This window comes from Caretta caretta, chromosome 9 (assembly GCF_965140235.1).
Source record: "Caretta caretta isolate rCarCar2 chromosome 9, rCarCar1.hap1, whole genome shotgun sequence".
NCBI lineage: Eukaryota > Metazoa > Chordata > Testudines > Cheloniidae > Caretta > Caretta caretta.
In genome coordinates, this window is record NC_134214.1 from 89929307 (window position 1) to 89946220 (window position 16914).

The 16914-nt window shown below is 43.6% G+C and overlaps 1 protein-coding gene across 6 annotated transcripts in view; it reads left to right on the forward strand.

The window, feature by feature from the left end:
- The window catches only part of SEPTIN6 (septin 6), a 42393-nt gene that overhangs the window by 23310 nt on the left and 2169 nt on the right, over positions 1–16914 (forward strand). For 3 of the 6 annotated variants that reach the window (XM_075132542.1, XM_075132543.1, XM_075132538.1), the window contains exons 6-10: positions 6144–6240; positions 6555–6723; positions 7787–7919; positions 8984–9174; positions 16216–16366. In XM_075132542.1, the coding sequence (XP_074988643.1) occupies positions 6144–6240; positions 6555–6723; positions 7787–7919; positions 8984–9174; positions 16216–16240 (615 nt within the window). In that variant the 3' untranslated portion in view covers positions 16241–16366. Of the gene's footprint in view, positions 1–6143; positions 6241–6554; positions 6724–7786; positions 7920–8983; positions 9175–11823; positions 11867–14945; positions 16367–16914 lie in introns of all 6 variants that reach the window. The other 3 variants (XM_075132541.1, XM_075132539.1, XM_075132540.1) reach the window with 3 other exon arrangements.

A 16914-nucleotide genomic window follows, 5' to 3' on the forward strand; every position in this document is an offset into this window, starting at 1 on the left:
TCTGGTGATTGACAGAGGAATAGCCACCACTTTCTTAGTAATGCTAAGGTCCATGGTAAATATTCATCCATCTGTCCCTTGGTCATTTCTGTTTCTCTTGAATGGGAGTTGCCATCACAGATTTTAAATACACTGTAAATTGCCAGCGGCTGAACAGAGAGAGAGAGAATCCCATTTAAATCCTCATAGAAATCCTGATAGAAATCATAATTGCCAGGTTTATGAGGACTACTGATTATACAGGAAAGAATCCAAATTTGATTCAGGTATTTTATCAAACCTGGGGAAAATGCATTCTAGTAATCTGTTTTATTAATTGCATAAAATGAATCTGCTTAGACTTCAGGTGCTGGAGATAACCTGGCAGAGCGATTGAAACCCATAATAATAGTGCGTAAGGCAAAAGCAGAGAGATTTTTTACTTTCTAAATTACATTTAGAGCAGAAGACGATGAGCCTATTTGAAAGACTTCTCTAAAAGAAAGGGAGGCTTTCCATTCCTTTTCTCATTTCTTCCCAGATCTACATACCAAGGGCAGAATTAAGTTTCTCTTGAACTATCAGATCATTCATATCTGTGCAAATCAAAACCCTCCTGAACTGGGAGAATCAATCCTTATATCGATGCTGTTGCTGGGTTACTTGATTTGATCTGGAGGAACTGACAGGGCTGTTTGCTTGTTTAGTGTATTTAAAAGTGTATTGCTTGTTTTTAAAAGATTGTGTCAAGAGTGCCAGGAGCATTGCATGGGCCACTCTGTTATGACAGTTTGTAAAAATCCAAATAAACTAAAATTAGAATAGCGAAGGAAGCTACTTTGCTCCCAAGATTAAAATAACAGCCAGATGATAAAATAGTTCAAACAGATGGTGTTCTGTCTTGTGGGCAGAGCACAGGATTTTGAGCCAGAACTCTTGGATTGTATTCCTCCTTCCATCACACACTTGTTTGACTTTAGAAAAGCTACTTCAGTTTACTCATGTGTGAAATCAGGGTAACAATTGTATACTTCATAGGGGTGTTCTGAGGCTTGATTGTTTGTAAAGTACTCTGGGTTACTCAGATGAGAGAGAAGTTCAAATGATTTTAGTAAGGGTCTGAGCATCCAGATTTGGTAGTAGGCAAACATATAAAGCCTGCGGGTTGTTATCAGAAAGCAAAGAGCCGAGAAGTTAAATGTAAAGCACTACTGTGGTGAGAGAACATTAAATCTGAAAGGTCCAGGGTATAATCAGAATGTCCTTGTAAAACACATCTGAAGGTTCATTAGATGAATATTCAAATTTTTCTGAACTGACTCTTTCCAAGAAGCTCAGTGAAAAGCTGGAAGCCAGCTCTGAGACTTCCCAGGCTTGTAAAGGGCTAGCACTGTGCAGTAGTTGCGGTTTATAAACGGGGCATTGTGAAAGAACAACTCTGACTGGTGGCTGAAGAGTCTGTGTGTTTCCAGCACAATTGCACAAACTGGCACCCAAAACACTTCCTCAACTCCGTAATGTACCTCGAGCATTTGCAGCTTGAGATAAACGCACTTCTCAGGTGGCTGATGGCCCTTGGTCCTCGGCCTGGTGCTGCTCAGAATGCCCCAATTGTCCTGGAACTCATAGGAACCATGTGCTGCTGCTCGCGTGAATGGCAAGTTTTAAACAGGACTTGGGGAATTAATAGAGGTCAAAGTAATGTTAGAGCAAAAATAACCACCGTAGCCTGTGCTACCCCATGAAGAGCATTTAATTGGCAGACATTTATAGAACTATCATATTAGCCACACTGGTCTCCTTCAGTTATCCAAGTCTCTGTAAGTATTGAGACATCCAGCTTAAGTTTTTCAATCAACTATTGAATTGGAAGCTACGGATCTAATGCAGCTTCACACATACTATGCCACAGAAGCACAGGAATTCAGACAGAAACTCGGTATGCTGGCGCTCCCAAGCAAGGTCCTCAAAACAGTAGGAGACTGTTCTAAAAACAGCCAAGCCAACTGGTCATCAGAAGATTGAACCTGCTTCAGAAAGGGTGACCAACATCCAGCAATGCAACCGCTGGACTGTAAACATGTCCTGCATGGTGCCTAGCCAGACCTGCTTGATATCTGAACGTCAAGCAAATCGATCGCAAAAACAAAGGGATGAAAATAGGCCAAGTGAATGGTGGCTATGAAGGTGCTAAAAAGCCAAGAGCACAGTCCGGAAATTCTTGTGTGACATGCACCAGCCTGGGAACCACAGAAATGGAAGAAAGAACTCAAGATGGGAGCCAACAGTCAGTCACTACCCACAATAACTAGTGGGTTATTGAAGGGAAAGGGTCAGCAGCAGGAAGCACATTAACTGTAATTACACACACAGACAGAGAGAATAACCATAAGAATGACACCAGCATGAGAATCCACCATGTCTTCATGGCTAAATGCAGGCCAGCTGTCTAGTGGAAGGCTCTCAACTAAACGATGGTGTCACAGTCTCTGGAAGGAGTATTTTCTAGTCCTGGAAAGACACCTGTAGTCTCTGCACTTTAAGTATCTGAATTTTCTTTGACAATTTCTAACGGTTGTACTTGAACATAGACTGACGATGACTGATACCATGTTGACAAACACAGTATAAATGCCTAGATAGGCTAAATGCCACATTCTGTTCTTAGTTATGCCACTTACATATCTGCAGCAACATCGTCAAAGTTATTCCTGATTTATGCCAGTCTAACTGAAGGCAGAGTTTGGCCCTTGATCTACCTTGTTAATCTTTTAGTCTGGTTACATTTTTATCTTTTCTTTCAAATATTTGTTTTCTGAAAGCTGTGTTCTGCTCTTCCTACACCCTGCTGTGGGAAACAAATTTCCCATTCATAACCTTGTAGGTGGTAATATCCTGTTTTTCTGGGCAGTTGCTAATATGAATTCATTCCACTTCCGTGAGTAGATGTTTCCCCTTTAGGTCTCTGGACTGTGTGTGTGTGGGTGTTCGTAATTTTTCTGTCTGAAAAACCAAATACATTTTAAATGAGGACACAAAATGTTTCCAATTTGGTAACTGTTCAGTTGTTTTCTTTAAATGTACAGCACTGTATTTCCAGCCCTTCATGGTTAGCCGATTTCCAGCAGATATCTGCTTTCCAGCTGAGAGGCCGGATCCTTCCCTTTGGCCACTTTGCTTCCTAAAGCTCTCTGTACCCTCAGGCAGAGGGAGTTAAACCTAAACATAACGGGCCCAAATCTGTGCTGACTTATTCACAGCCGGTTGGTTTCAGTGGGAGTGTAGAGGTGTCTGTCCATGCAGAACGTAGCCCAGAACTGCCTCAGGGTGTTGAACGATTGCATGGTCCAGCAGAGCTGAGAGTCTATCTCCGCACTAAGCCCTTTTCTTTTTATACAGTATATTCATATCTTCACTATTCTGACCATCAGAATGAGAGCAGTAGGGCCCAGGAGAAGGCCACATGGCTCATCTGAGTCTGTCGTGGATGCTCTCAGGCAGTTTCATAGTGTTGTTTGTTTGTTTTGTTTAGTTAGTAGCCTGATTTAAAGCCAAGGGTTGTATTTCCTATATCACTGACATGTGCAGGTGGAAAATAGCTTCTAATGCTTTGTTTGAAGCTCACAGCATTAAAATTACTAGGAACTCAGTCCTGCTCCACTCAAGTCAACAGGCGAACTCCCATGGCAGGATCAGTCACTAGCTGTTCTCTGTGCACCACTGCTCCCACCCCCACCTTTCCTGGGGGGATCCTCAAGGTGCAGAGATTCCCCCTTCCCCCATCCCTACTCACTTTCAAAACCCTGTGTCATGTCTGACCATCCTTCAAGTTGACTGGGGCTGCCTCTGGTTCCCTTTGGGACTAACATATGATTCAAGGATGATGCCAGAGTGGCGCCTACAGAATGGCGGGCTGGTGCTTCCTCCCCTTTTCTAGGAACTCCACCTGCTGCGCCTCCACGATGCTTGTATCTCACGTCTGCTCAAGGATTGAGGGGCAGATCTCTGGTCTCAGGCTCTGTGTGTCAGTGAGTGGGATGAGCTGGCTCTAATACGACCCTATCAACTTAAAACCAAATCTCTCCACATTCCCCGTCTTGACTCTTGTCGCTAATCCAACAAATTTGTGATCTTAAACCTACTTGTGATCTTAAATCCTTATTCCTTATTCCTGTGAGCAAAGACAAGGTCATTGATCTTACTGGTGTAATTGGTATCCCACGGCTACATTAATTACTCAGAATTCAGTGCAGCTTAATGGCTCTTACTAGCAAATGTCAATGCATGCTATCCAGCATATGGGGCTGTGGTAGGGAGAGGGGGCAGAGGAGCTGGCTGCTTATTTTAAATGATGAAACCCAGAGTGTGATTTGTTCACTTCTGTGCAGAATGTACTATAATCCTCTGCCCACCCCCCGCCCACCTTTCAGATCTAGTTTTTCTCACGGCCAACAGAATAACCTACCAAGAGCAGCATTTTTAGTTCAGCTGCAGAAGTTTTTCTGAAAGATTTTAGAGAGAGGGATGGAGTGTACCCACAAGCCCCTGACTGCTGACTTTTAACGTTTACAGAGCTCTTTAGGTTTTTCAAGCTTTCATCCGCACGGTGACCCTTTGAGGTTGCTAAGTATGGTCCCTATTTTAAAATGGGAAGCTGAGACTGAGAGGTTATGTGGCTTGTGCAGGGTCACCGAAGGAATTGGTAGCAGACCTGGAAGTGCCTAGCTTCGAACCCTACACTCAGTCTACTAGGCCATGCTGTGTTCTATTACTTGTGGGATGCCAATATCCCAGAACGGAAAGTTGGGTGAAATTCTCAAATCTCTCAGGCTTACTGCCTTGGGGTGGAAAGCAGCCTCCATTAACCTTTCTGCACATCTGGGCAGTGAGGGAAAAACCGTGCTCCAAAGCCTGAAAACTGGCATAGCAAAGACAAATGGCAGAGAGGATCACTCTGACGTTTACAAGATGTGCAAGTGCAGGGAAAAATGTGCATTCTCTGAAGGATCACCAGGCAAGCTGGTGGATGCCGTTTAGGATTGCTTTAGCTGGATTAATCCCTGTATTTTTCCAAGCCAAGCCCCAGAGTCCATGTGCTTATAGGAAAATTGAGTTAATACATCCCAGCTAATCAGAGCACCACTTCGGTTCTCCCACCTTTGTGCTATTCCAAAATGTATCTCTTTGGTTTGTCCCCCTAACTTGACCTGGGAATCTCTCCTTCCCTCTAGTGTGGAGTGAGTCACTTGCTGCTGTTGAGTTCATGAGGTGTGTTTATGAGGCAGCCAACGGCTCAGTGATCAGATCAAAAGCTGTTGGAGAATCTAGTTTGATCAAAAGGCTCTTGTGCAAGACTGGACCACTCTGAGGATTGGTGGTGGGCAGAGCCTTTTATTTCTAGATTGTAGGTTCAAATGCAATGCAGGCCATGGTAACTGCAGGTGGTGGCCATCTTGCTGGTTTTACGTACGCTCCCAATAGTTACTTGCCCACATCGAGACAAACCGCCACAATTGGCATCTTGGCTGGTAGGCTCGGTGCAGAGGCCAAGGTATGAACGGGAATGGAGACTGACCTACCCCATAGACACGAGGGTCCCTTCTGGTCAGGGCTGAGACATGTCGGCAGGGAAGGCTGCTTCTGTTCTATGGCTAATGCTCCACAGAACAGCCTCCAGGACTATTAAGATGGTCACGTTCACGAGTACTGAGTTCTCTCTCTCATGTCACTCATGTGAGTGTCTTAAAGAGGGGAAATGTGTGAGAGCTGAAAAAAGCAAAGGAGGCTCCGAGAGGGGTCTTGCTGCTTCCACACCCCTGCAGGATTAACTCCTCAGGCCTGTTAGGACAAAAGCAGAGTTGGTCACAATGCAGCTAGTTCAGCTTGCTTGAGACTTGGGGAGTGTATGTCTGGCAGGAGGAGCCAGGTAATGAGTAGAGAGCAGTCACATTAGCAACAGAGGTCCCCAAAGCCCTTCTTTGTCTTGGCCTGGGGCCACTGCCCCACCCCACTTTAGTGACTGGGCTTATGGGATGGAGGGGAGACTGAACTGGTGTCTTGGGGCCTGTGTTCAGCAACGTCTCATTTGGTAGCTGTGGGTAATCCAGACGGTTTAAATAGCCATAGTAAAAGGTGACTAATACAGACCTGTTGAAATGTTTCAGGCCCACCTGCCGTTCGCAGTGATTGGCAGCACAGAGGAACTGAAAATAGGAAACAAAATGATGAGAGCCCGTCAGTATCCATGGGGCACGGTGCAAGGTGAGTGCTGCTAGCCGGTGTTTCCTGGGTGTGCTGGGACCATTCTCGTAGGTGGAAGCACCACTGAGTCCCAGTCAGTCCGCTGCTATAGCTCTGCTGCTGACTTGGGTACTTCCGTGCTGTAGTTTTCCTGTTAGGGATTACCGTCCATATTCTTCATTGTGATTGCTGTGGGCTCTTCTTAAGAGAAGCTGCTTGCAGTGCCAGAAAGGGTTACTGACGTCCCTTCATGGGGTTGGGTAAGGCTGAGGAGTATCTGGAGAAGATTGATCTCTCTCTCTCTCTGTGTAACTCCTTCTCACAACTCTGTACAGTTGAAAATGAAACTCACTGCGACTTTGTGAAGCTGAGAGAGATGCTGATCCGCGTGAACATGGAGGATCTTCGCGAGCAGACCCACACCCGCCACTACGAGCTGTACCGGCGATGCAAACTGGAGGAAATGGGATTTAAAGACACTGACCCAGACAGCAAACCATTCAGGTGTGATCCCTGGAGCACTGATTGTAGGAGAGTGAGGAGCTGGAGAGAGACTTGGTGGGCCCTGGTAGGAGGTTGGGTACTGTATAGCACCGTGTGACTGCTCTGTGACCTGGTTCTGCAGAAAACGCCAACCTCCTGAAGTGTTCGATCTTGGGGATCTTAATTGGGCTCTGTGCAGCCCGGCTGATTTACCTCCCTCCCGGTCAGTAATGAGTGGGAGAGCAGCCACCACAGCTAGTTAACCCCTCAGTGTGGGCCCAACCGAAGTGAGAGAAAAGTGGAGGAAGGAGAAGTAAACAGATGAAGGGAGGATGTAGATGGGGTGTGAGTGAAATGGGGATTGGGGGTGTGAGTGAAATGGGGATTTTAATATATGGCAGTAGTGTGATATTGCGCAGAGCTAATAATGACCTGGCAGGAAGGACCCTTGGAGACATATGGATTAGCGAGCAGCATGTGAAGGATCTGATGGTGAAGTTCTGAGCCAAAGTTGATTGAAATAAATTGAAAGCCTTCCATTGATCTCAAAGGGCTATGGATGTGGACCTGAATGGAGAAGTGGGAGAAGGAAAATGGGCTGGGTGAGGAAGAAGGTGGGGCGGGGGTGGGGGGAAAAGCAGCATAAGGAAAAAGCTTGACTTATAATGGGGATGTGAGATTCTCAGAGAGTTGGGGTGTCTGAAGCACTCCATCTTCTCTGAAGCAAAGTCAGTGCTCCTCCCAGCAGGAGGCCTAAGGAGGGTGTGGTACCTGGTACATTCATTAGCAAATGACTGACCTTTAACAGTCACTCAGATTGCAAAATGATGGAGACCTAATTTGCCAAGTTTGGATCCAGAGTCAGACTTCCCCAGAGTCCTATGGGTGTTGGGATGTGGGTTTTGAGTTGGCCCCTTCTGTTAAGATGATTAATGGCATTAGAGCAGCATGGTCAAATTCTGCACTGTCATGTGCATTCACCCCAGCCATCACCCTCCTGGATTTTAATGGAGATACACAAAATGAGAGCAGAATTTAGACCACTGATGATTACTGGGGTTTTTTTTTTTTTTTTCCTCCTTAGCTTACAAGAGACTTATGAGGCCAAGAGGAATGAGTTTCTGGGGGAACTGCACAAAAAGGAAGAGGAGATGAGGCAAATGTTCGTCCAGAGAGTCAAGGAGAAAGAAGCTGAACTTAAAGAGGCCGAAAAAGAGGTAAAGGCAGCTCTGTCTCCAATCTCATCCGTGGCTGGGAGCATTAAATTCACCTCAAAAAAGTTGGCACTGCAATTGCCATTGTGTAGAGAACATGGCCTGGCTTCATGGTGACACTCAGTAAAGAGAGAAGGGTCCAAATTTGGTCTCAGGAATGGAGTGTGTTGTGTCTGTTTTATGAGGGGAAGAAATCAGATTGTTACATTTGCATGCCATAGGAAAATGCAACATTCTTCCATTGTGATGGCTACCAGACAATATCGCAGTACCATAAATAAATGCACCACTTTCACTGTGCTATGTCTGCATGCCTGGCCTAGGGAGAACTCGGACCCCCCTAGTTCAGTTGTGATCCCTGGTCCGTTGTCCCATTTGCTTTACTGAACTCCCCTCCACGCTGCGTGAGTGTGCCGAGATGCAAGGAGTGAAACTGAGGCCTTGAAAGAAGCTGAATCCTCCGTCTGTTTTCTTCACGTGCAGGGAATTTAAATACACAATTTCCTGAGAATCATAAGGGGAATAAATCCTGTAGTGTGATGGCCTGTGAGAATAAACTCTATGGCATGAAATAGCTGTAATCCATTTAGGCTAGAGCCTAAAGCCTATAATTTACTAACCTCTGTCGTTAATTAGGTACTTAAGAAGAATTTAAGAAATAACTAAGAGGTCCCATTAGAAAGTAAAATAAATGGATTAAAATAAATTAAAAAACAAAAGTTGACTGCTACCTTTTGTAACTAAACAGCACCTACCACTTGTCCCATCCCATCCATACCTTTCTCGATGATATATTAATACAATAATGTCTAGATTGTAAACATTTTGGGGTAAGGACTGTTTACCACGCTGTTTGTGTAGCACAATGGGGTAATAAGCATGTGATTTCCTGGGCTGTATAGCATGTTGTTATGAACCTATGATGACAGTCTCATAGGATCCTAATCAGTTCCCCCGGGAGAGTCAGGTGAAGGAAGAATCAATACAGTACCTCGGTGTTCTCTGGAATAGAATGGCTGCTAATGCCTTGTTCTCCTTTGATGATCAGTCCCTTTTTGTCACTCTAGCTGCACGAAAAGTTTGATCGTCTCAAGAAGCTGCATCAGGATGAAAAAAAGAAGCTGGAGGACAAGAAGAAATCTCTGGACGATGAAATCAATGCATTTAAACAGAGGAAGACGGCAGCTGAATTGCTCCAGTCTCAGGCCCAACAGGCTGGAGGATCACAGACTCTTAAAAGAGATAAGGAGAGAAAAAAGTAAGTGGCTAACCTGGTGGTGTTTGCTTCCTGGTAGTGATTTTCCTTTATTAGTTTCGAGAGGTGAACTGGGTTCTTTTCATTTAAACCTCTCCAGTACCATTTCTCACTCAGTAGAACTCGGCATCCCTAAGGGCTGACTTTTCAATGAGACAAACCTTCAGCCCCTAGTATGGCTGAATAATAGCCTGAAGCACTTGACCATCACATTTCTTCTTGAAGAGCAAAGAACCAAGTGCTAACTAGGCGAGGTAATGTTGTGATTGCCACTAGCCAATGGGTGCCTTAAACCAGGCCTAGTCAGGTCTTTCTTTTTTGGGGGCTAGGATTCAGCCGTCTTTCCCTCTGTCTATGCCATGTCATTCAAAAAAACCCAACCTGATGTGATGCTTGTTCAGGGACCTTCCATGTTGTCCTGTGGACAACATGTGAGTAACATGATGGGGAATGATCTCATGTAGTCTAGAGAGGTGCAAGATGATGGTTCTCAGACGGAGCTCAGTTTGCCATAGTTAAGTATAAAAGCAAGGAGAGCCCTGTAGCCACTTGGAGGTACCATGCATCTAGAGCAGGGTTTGAGCAGTGGATGTATCAAAAGATGAACAGAGGAGCTTTTCTTCTCCCATTAACCTGTTTATTTAAGTCAGTGATACTCAGACTGAGGCTGGGGAGCCGCAAATGCCTCTTGAATGTGTCTCCTGTGGCTCTTTGCAGCACATGATATTAACACACTGTGTGATTTAATAATTAATCACTCTGGTTAATAACTTAATCAGGGTGCTTTTACTGTGTTGTCAACCAATTGTAGACGACTTGGTCAGTCATTTTACTGGTAGAATAATAGATGGTAAATGAAACAATGAATTCACACAACTGTGGCTCTTTTGGGTAATGTTGATCGCTAATTTAGCTCCTGAGGTCTGAGTATCCCTGATTAAGTGAAGAGAGAGCTGAGTTTTTCCCTTGTCTGGAGCTCTTCCTATAGCTCCTGGTTACATTGTGGACATTTTCCATTGAAGCTAATCACCTTAGATACATACATGCAGATCCTAGGACTAGTAGTTGTTACTTAATGAATTCCAGCTGCTTCATAACAACATAAGCCAAGTAATATTTTCTCATGGGAAAATGTAAGAACCTGGTGTGTGACTCAAACTAGGTGAAGAAATTAAGAGTGAAAAGAGGATTTCAGTGGTATTACTTTGGTGGGAAAACTAGTGTAACAGAGTGTAGAATTTGAGTCCATAACCGTTAGTCTGCAACCACTAGAGAGCAACATAGTCATGCATACTTAAACAGCCTGTCATTCCACCTGGAAGTGGGCAGTTATCGTTTCTCTGTGATGGTACATTACCTGAAACAGAGTTTCATTGCCATCTTGTGTGTGTACTAGTACCATTGTGCATATAACTGATGTGATACATTTTTATAGTTTCCATGATTGACACCTGTCTAGACCACCTGTGCAAATGCAGAGTAAATCTTGCATGCAGTCAGCAGTCCTAAATAAACCAATTAGTCCTGTTAATATGAAGAGTACGGGAGATGCCTGAGGAGCCTGATGAAAATTCTTGTCAGAACAGGATGGCCCCTTTTTGTTTGGATTTTATTTTTTGTAGCTGTTTCATCACTGGTTCAGCAGTTAAGAATCAGGTGCAGCATTTAAAATGCTATTTTAGGTTTCATCTAAGTTCTTCTAATCTGCTACAGTCTCAGTATTTCTCTGGGCTGCACAAGTCTTGTAAAGCTGAGGCTACTGACTAATTAGCTTTTCTGTCCTTTCCTCATATGTTGGTTCCTTCAGCCCACTAGTCATTTTTATCTCTGTTTTGAGTTCCCTTCAGTTCCTCAACAACTTTGTTACTGAGGTGACCAGGACTGAATTCAGTGATCTAGAGGGCAAAAGTCTGTCCTCCAACCTGAATCGCACCTTGCTGCATGTTCTGCACATGTTCCACATTTAGAGCTCACTGACATCCATAGAAATGTTACTTGCCAAACAGGAACAGTGATCTGCTCTGTGGATTGAAGATCTTTTGCCCTAAGATTGATCTTGCCAGAGCTGTATAGGAAGAGAGATTTTTATTCCATGACATGATGTGTCTCTACAGTATAAACAGCTCCAGAAGCACCCAAGCGTGCTCTGTGTATCTGAGTTCAGACACCCCCTTCCCCCCATGTATCGTTTGTAGAATTCAGCTTGATTAGGCCAAAACGGGTTAGTATGATCTTCAGTGAAAAGTTTAGGGGCCCAGAAAACCACCATCAAGAGTTGATATTGAGCACTGAAGCCAACGTAGGGATCAGAGTGATTGAGTAAGAGGGTTCTCTGCTCGCAAATACAATAGCTGTCTTTAAAATGTGATATTGTGCTTTGCTGTCTACCTAAATATTACAGTTGATATTGTCCTATATGTTCCGTTACAGTATTTTAGATCGGAAATCTCTATAACAAGCCATGGATTATATACACAGTACTTTAACTCTTTCATTTCATAGTGGGTGAACATAAACTAGCCCTTCTCTTTCCCAGCACGTCTCACTTCTTTGTTTAGTTCAAACTTCATTAATTGCGCTAATTCATGACTTGATTTCTTTTTTTATTGTCATTCCATCATCAGTAGTTCTTACTTGTGTGCTGTTTTACAGTTAACTGCTGTTTGCTGCATGGTGCATGAGGTACATTGTCCTGGTAAGCTTTATTAACTAAAATAGACCTTGCAGTGGGGTGAATTACAGTTCTTAAAAACAACAAAAAAACAAACCTAAAGCCAGTAAATTTTCTCACCTCCTTGCCCCGCTGTGGATGTATTACCAGTCTGTTGTTATGCATACACTGATACAAAATTACAATGCACAGGTGAAGTGTGTGTGTGTGTTCTTTGAAGATGCTGCAAAGTAATGTGCATGGTTATTCCTATAGAACTGTTTTGATTTGTAATACTAAAAGACAGGACATTTCCTTTTGAACTTCACAGCCATTTAGCTCGTGTCACTAATTTAAAAGCTGTGTTCTTTTCTTTTAGCCCTGTAGAGATAAAATATATTCTTTAAGCTTGTAGGCCTCTCAGATACTATGGTAACAGTTGCTATAGAAATGCATATGGTGATAATAGAATCAAGCTAGCTGTTGAAAATTGGCTTTGTTTTAATCTAGGATGGAGTGGGCAAACGTTTTGCCCTGAGGGCCACATTGGGGTTCTGAAACGGTATGGAGGGCCAGGTAGGGAAGGCTGTGCCTCCCCAAACAGCCTGGCCCCCTCCCACTTCCCGCCCCCCAACTGCACCCCCCAGAACCTCCGACCCATCCAATCCCCCCCTCCCCCCACCCGTCGCTTCTTGTCCCCTGACTGCCCCAACCCCTATCCACACCCGCGCCCCCTGACAGGCTCCCCGGGACTCCCACACCTATCCAACTGCTCCCTGTCCCCTGACTGCCCCCCGGGATCCCCTGCCCCTTATCCAACCTCCCTGCCCCCTTAACATGCCGCTCAGAGCACCAGGATTGGCAGCCACACTGCCCGGCCGGAGCCAGCCACGCCACTGCGCTGCCTGGCAGGAACTCGCAGCCCCGCCACTTAGAGCGCTGGTGGCATGGTGAGCTGAGGCTGCAGGGGAGGGGAGACACTGGGGAGGGGCTGGGGGCTAGCCTCCCCGGCCGGGAGCTCAAGGGCCAGGCAGGACGGTCCTGCGGGCCGGATGTAGCCTGCGGGCTGCAGTTTGCCCACTTCTGATCTAGGGTGTAGTATTATCTCGTGGTTAGAGCGCAGGACTTGGTTTCAAAACTTTTATTCTTGATTCTGCCACTGGTTTACCTGTTACTTGGGGCAAGTCAATGAACTTCTCTGAGCCTCCATTCACCTCTAGGCACCATATAATCACAAAGCATTGATTTATTTTTTAAATCAGCTATTGTCAAATAAGACAAAATCCAATTCAGGTTGATTATCTAAAGCGATCCAGGATCACAGGCTGCACGTTTCCATAAGTCAGATTGAGAGATCAGAAACATTATTTATGCTTTGTATATCGAGCAAGAGGTGCCAATAGCCTTTAATATTAAACATGGGATTTTTGGCAAAAAAGATTAGCACCCCAGATACAGTCAATCTTCTAAAACCATCCCCTGTAAATATGCACTGACACATGCCTCTCTGGGCCATGCCATGCGCACTCAGGATTAAGGTAGTTGCTGCAGCCTTGTGGAAGAGATTGGTCCTGCAGAGAGGCTACAAAAATGCTTCTTCCTTAAATGGGTCAGTACATTAGTCCTCAAGGAATTTTAACCAGCCTTGCAAAACTATTCACCCTGTATAGGTAGGTTTGTCTTGACTGCAATATCATTGGATCATGGGTCTCTTCTGCCTCTAACGACTATTCTTGCCACATGCATAGCATGGAAATGCTGTGGGCTGCATAGCGTTTGGGAAACTTCATTGTCTACATGAGGAGCTGTGTCCTCCAACGCCAAACAGGGTAAATGTAACTTGCAGTCAGCATTCAGGGTCTGTGTTGTAAAGGGGAGGATAATTTATATAATAACTTTTGAGAAATGCACTCGTCTGGCTGAAGGAGACAGGGAAAGCCACCCACATCTCTATGGGATGGATGAAGAATAAACTGATGATTACAGCTGTCTATTACTTTTCTTAGAGCTGGAATGAATAAGTGTATATGTGAGTTTTTCAATTTCCTACTAGATAAATAGATGGTGGGGCATCAGCCCTGTCAACATTAATAGAGGCTGCATGCACTGCCGTAAGAACATGCTCTTAAAGTCATATTTACCCACCTTTTATAAAGAGAATCGGAATCATATCCATTTGGACCATCACACACACACTTACTATAATCTAGTTAAAAGAAGTTCTCTCTTTAGGATCTAGCTATTAACAAACCCACAGTCTGTTCTTAAACAGGGAAGTAAAAGCCAGTTCTAGTTTTATTCAGAGAGGGAGGAAACAATCCTAATTAGAATAGGAAGTAAGTGTTTGATTGTAAGTGAGGCATTTGAATTGAAGTTAACGCGTTTACCAAGCTCCACTTAATGGTAAGATCTCCAGAAGTGTCCTATACTGATTGAAATAAACCAAAGAAATCTCTCGAGCTGTCTGACCAGATGAGTGTTCTTGCTGCTGATGAGAAGTGTAGAACAAAGAAAAGAACAATTCTTTGCTTTTCAGGATCTGAACATGAAAAATAAGCTCAAAGAACAGCTATGTTCATTCTCGTGCAGAGTACAAAGCTTCAGTGCTAAAATGCAATTGGAGTGAACATTACTGATTCTTGTTGGTTTTGGATTACTTTTGGCAGTCCTTGTAACTGGATGCTGTTGTGCGCTGGGCTCTGAATCCAATAAAGTGCTTTTGTTCAAAATACACAATTGCAAGACAGTGCCTTTTGAATGGATATTTGTCCTTCCTGAGCTTAATATGTATATCTGGTACTTTTTCAGCAATTCAAAAAATACTCGCAATACTTACTGATCCCTACAGTACTCCAGGGTGTCACTGTTTTGCAAGGGTATAAATGATCCACAGATGATAAATCCTGCAATCTGCAGAGATCCAAAAGGATTGTTTTAAATAGAAGCCTGGTTTATCCCACTGCTTTGTGTGCCTGTGTGAAAAGCATGTCTTGTAATCAATCAAATTAAACTTTATTAACACGTAGCAACATTTTCATTTGTTTTGTATGTTAGGAACCATATTGATTTTTATTTTTAAATTAATCCATAAAAACATTAATCTGCCTTTTTCTTTCATTTTCAGTTCGGGTTTCCTGTAGAACCTTTCCCTTCGCACCAGAACCGAATGCTCCCACATTCAGTTAACATGCAGTTACGCCACTGTGACTGTTTGCCCACCTTTACCCCCCCACTCCCTTCCTCTTCTCATCACTCTTAAAAAAGCAAAAGAGTCTGCATCCTTGGCTGTCTTTTTGGTGAAGAACCCAGCAATAACCTGTGTGGAGCTGACGAGATGCTAAACGCTGCTATCTGTTCCCTGGATCAGTAGCACGTTTGCCAAGCGCTTTCAGAACTAATGTTCTCTGTCCTAAATTGTTATGATTATTTCTCTCTCATGTTTGTTTCACGGCTGCATGGTAAGAGAGCACGGCTGCTTGTTGGTTGCATTTAGTGCCATGACTCCTGAGCCTTATCACAGATTGCCTGTGAATGCTGTAGTCATGCATTTTGGTGAAATGTGGCTGCCTATAGATTGAGGCTTTTCTCTTTTTGTTTTCATTTCATGTATAAACATCTAATCCCATCATTATTTAGATGTGCTATTGTTTAATTTGAGTAATTTAAGTGACTGTTACAAAACTTGCCATGCTAGCAGGGATGGGCCTGAGCCAAAACCCAGAGGATGGAACAACCTTCCGCCCAAACTTCGGGAAAACTCAAATCAGGATCCAATCTTTGCAGCAAAATCCCTGTGATTTCTTCCCTTTCCCAATGGTGGACAGAACCAAAATGCCAGATCCAAACATCTCCCTTGCCCCCCTGTCTGGGAGATTCAGATCTGATCTAGGCTGCCCTCTTAATTTTATTGCCCTATCACTACGATGGGTTGAAACAAACTCTGGATCCAAACTCAGGGAACGTTGATGGCTAGGGCCCATATTGACTTGCTAGAACAAGCTGGTGTTTATGAAGAAAGATATGTTGCAATGTTTCCATGTGACTTGTTCTTCAGGACCTGTCAATTTTTTTTATTTTTAATATACAAAGTATTGCCTAGAAAAGTTCAGCATGTGCGTTCCTAAGCAGGTGCTGCCAAGTTGCTTAAGTTTTCTATTCAGCAAAAGATTTTTTTAATGCGAGATTTGCACGGAAAGAGTGGGACTCTTGCCACTGACTTCAGTGGGGCCAGTATTTCACCCCATGGCCAGGTACACTTTGATCACTAAATATACATCTTACCACAGTCTGCATGTAAGTGTCTTGTATATTTCTTGATGGGGAAATGTTTAAAATAGTCTTCCTCAGACAGTGAATTCTGGTTAACATTACATTTTTTTGCCCTTCTTTTACAGTAATCCATGGCTCTGTACTGAATAGTAATCCCTGAATACAATGGGCTGGAATGGACCTTCATTTACTTGTTAAATTGGGGGTTCTAATATAAACTGACAGCTTCTCATAATATTTCAGTCCTGGCCTTCCTATGCAAAACTGCTCTCTTAGGTATCTTCATCATGAATCTGTCTTTACTGTGTTCTGATGGTTATTGCTTTTATTAAAACATGTAACGTAAGTCAGTAATGAGGTTTTTGGACATTGTAACTTTAAATCTCTAATTTTTTCTTCTACATTTAATGGATTCCCCCCCCCCCCAATATTAAGGGATGTGAAAATGAGTTCTGTGCTTCTTTTTTGTGCTGTCAAAATAACAGTACAGATTAAAATATATTTATTGGTGAGTTTAAGAAGACAACAGCACCTAGGTTTGATTATGGTATGACTGAGAGGTTAAGAACTTCCCTTGTATCTTGGATGCTTTGTATAATAGCTGTAAAAGATTAATTCTTTCTCATTTGATTGATTTCCCAAGTCACATTGCCTGAAAATGGACATTTTAATACTCATTTGAAATTCCTACTGGCTCTGATCCTGCAGTCGGATCTGTGTGTGCTGGGCTCTGCCTGGTTGCGGGGTCTGCAGGCACAGATCCCATTGCAGGATCAGGGTCTGTGTTGGCAAATATCGCCTTTTATAACACATTTAAACTTCTT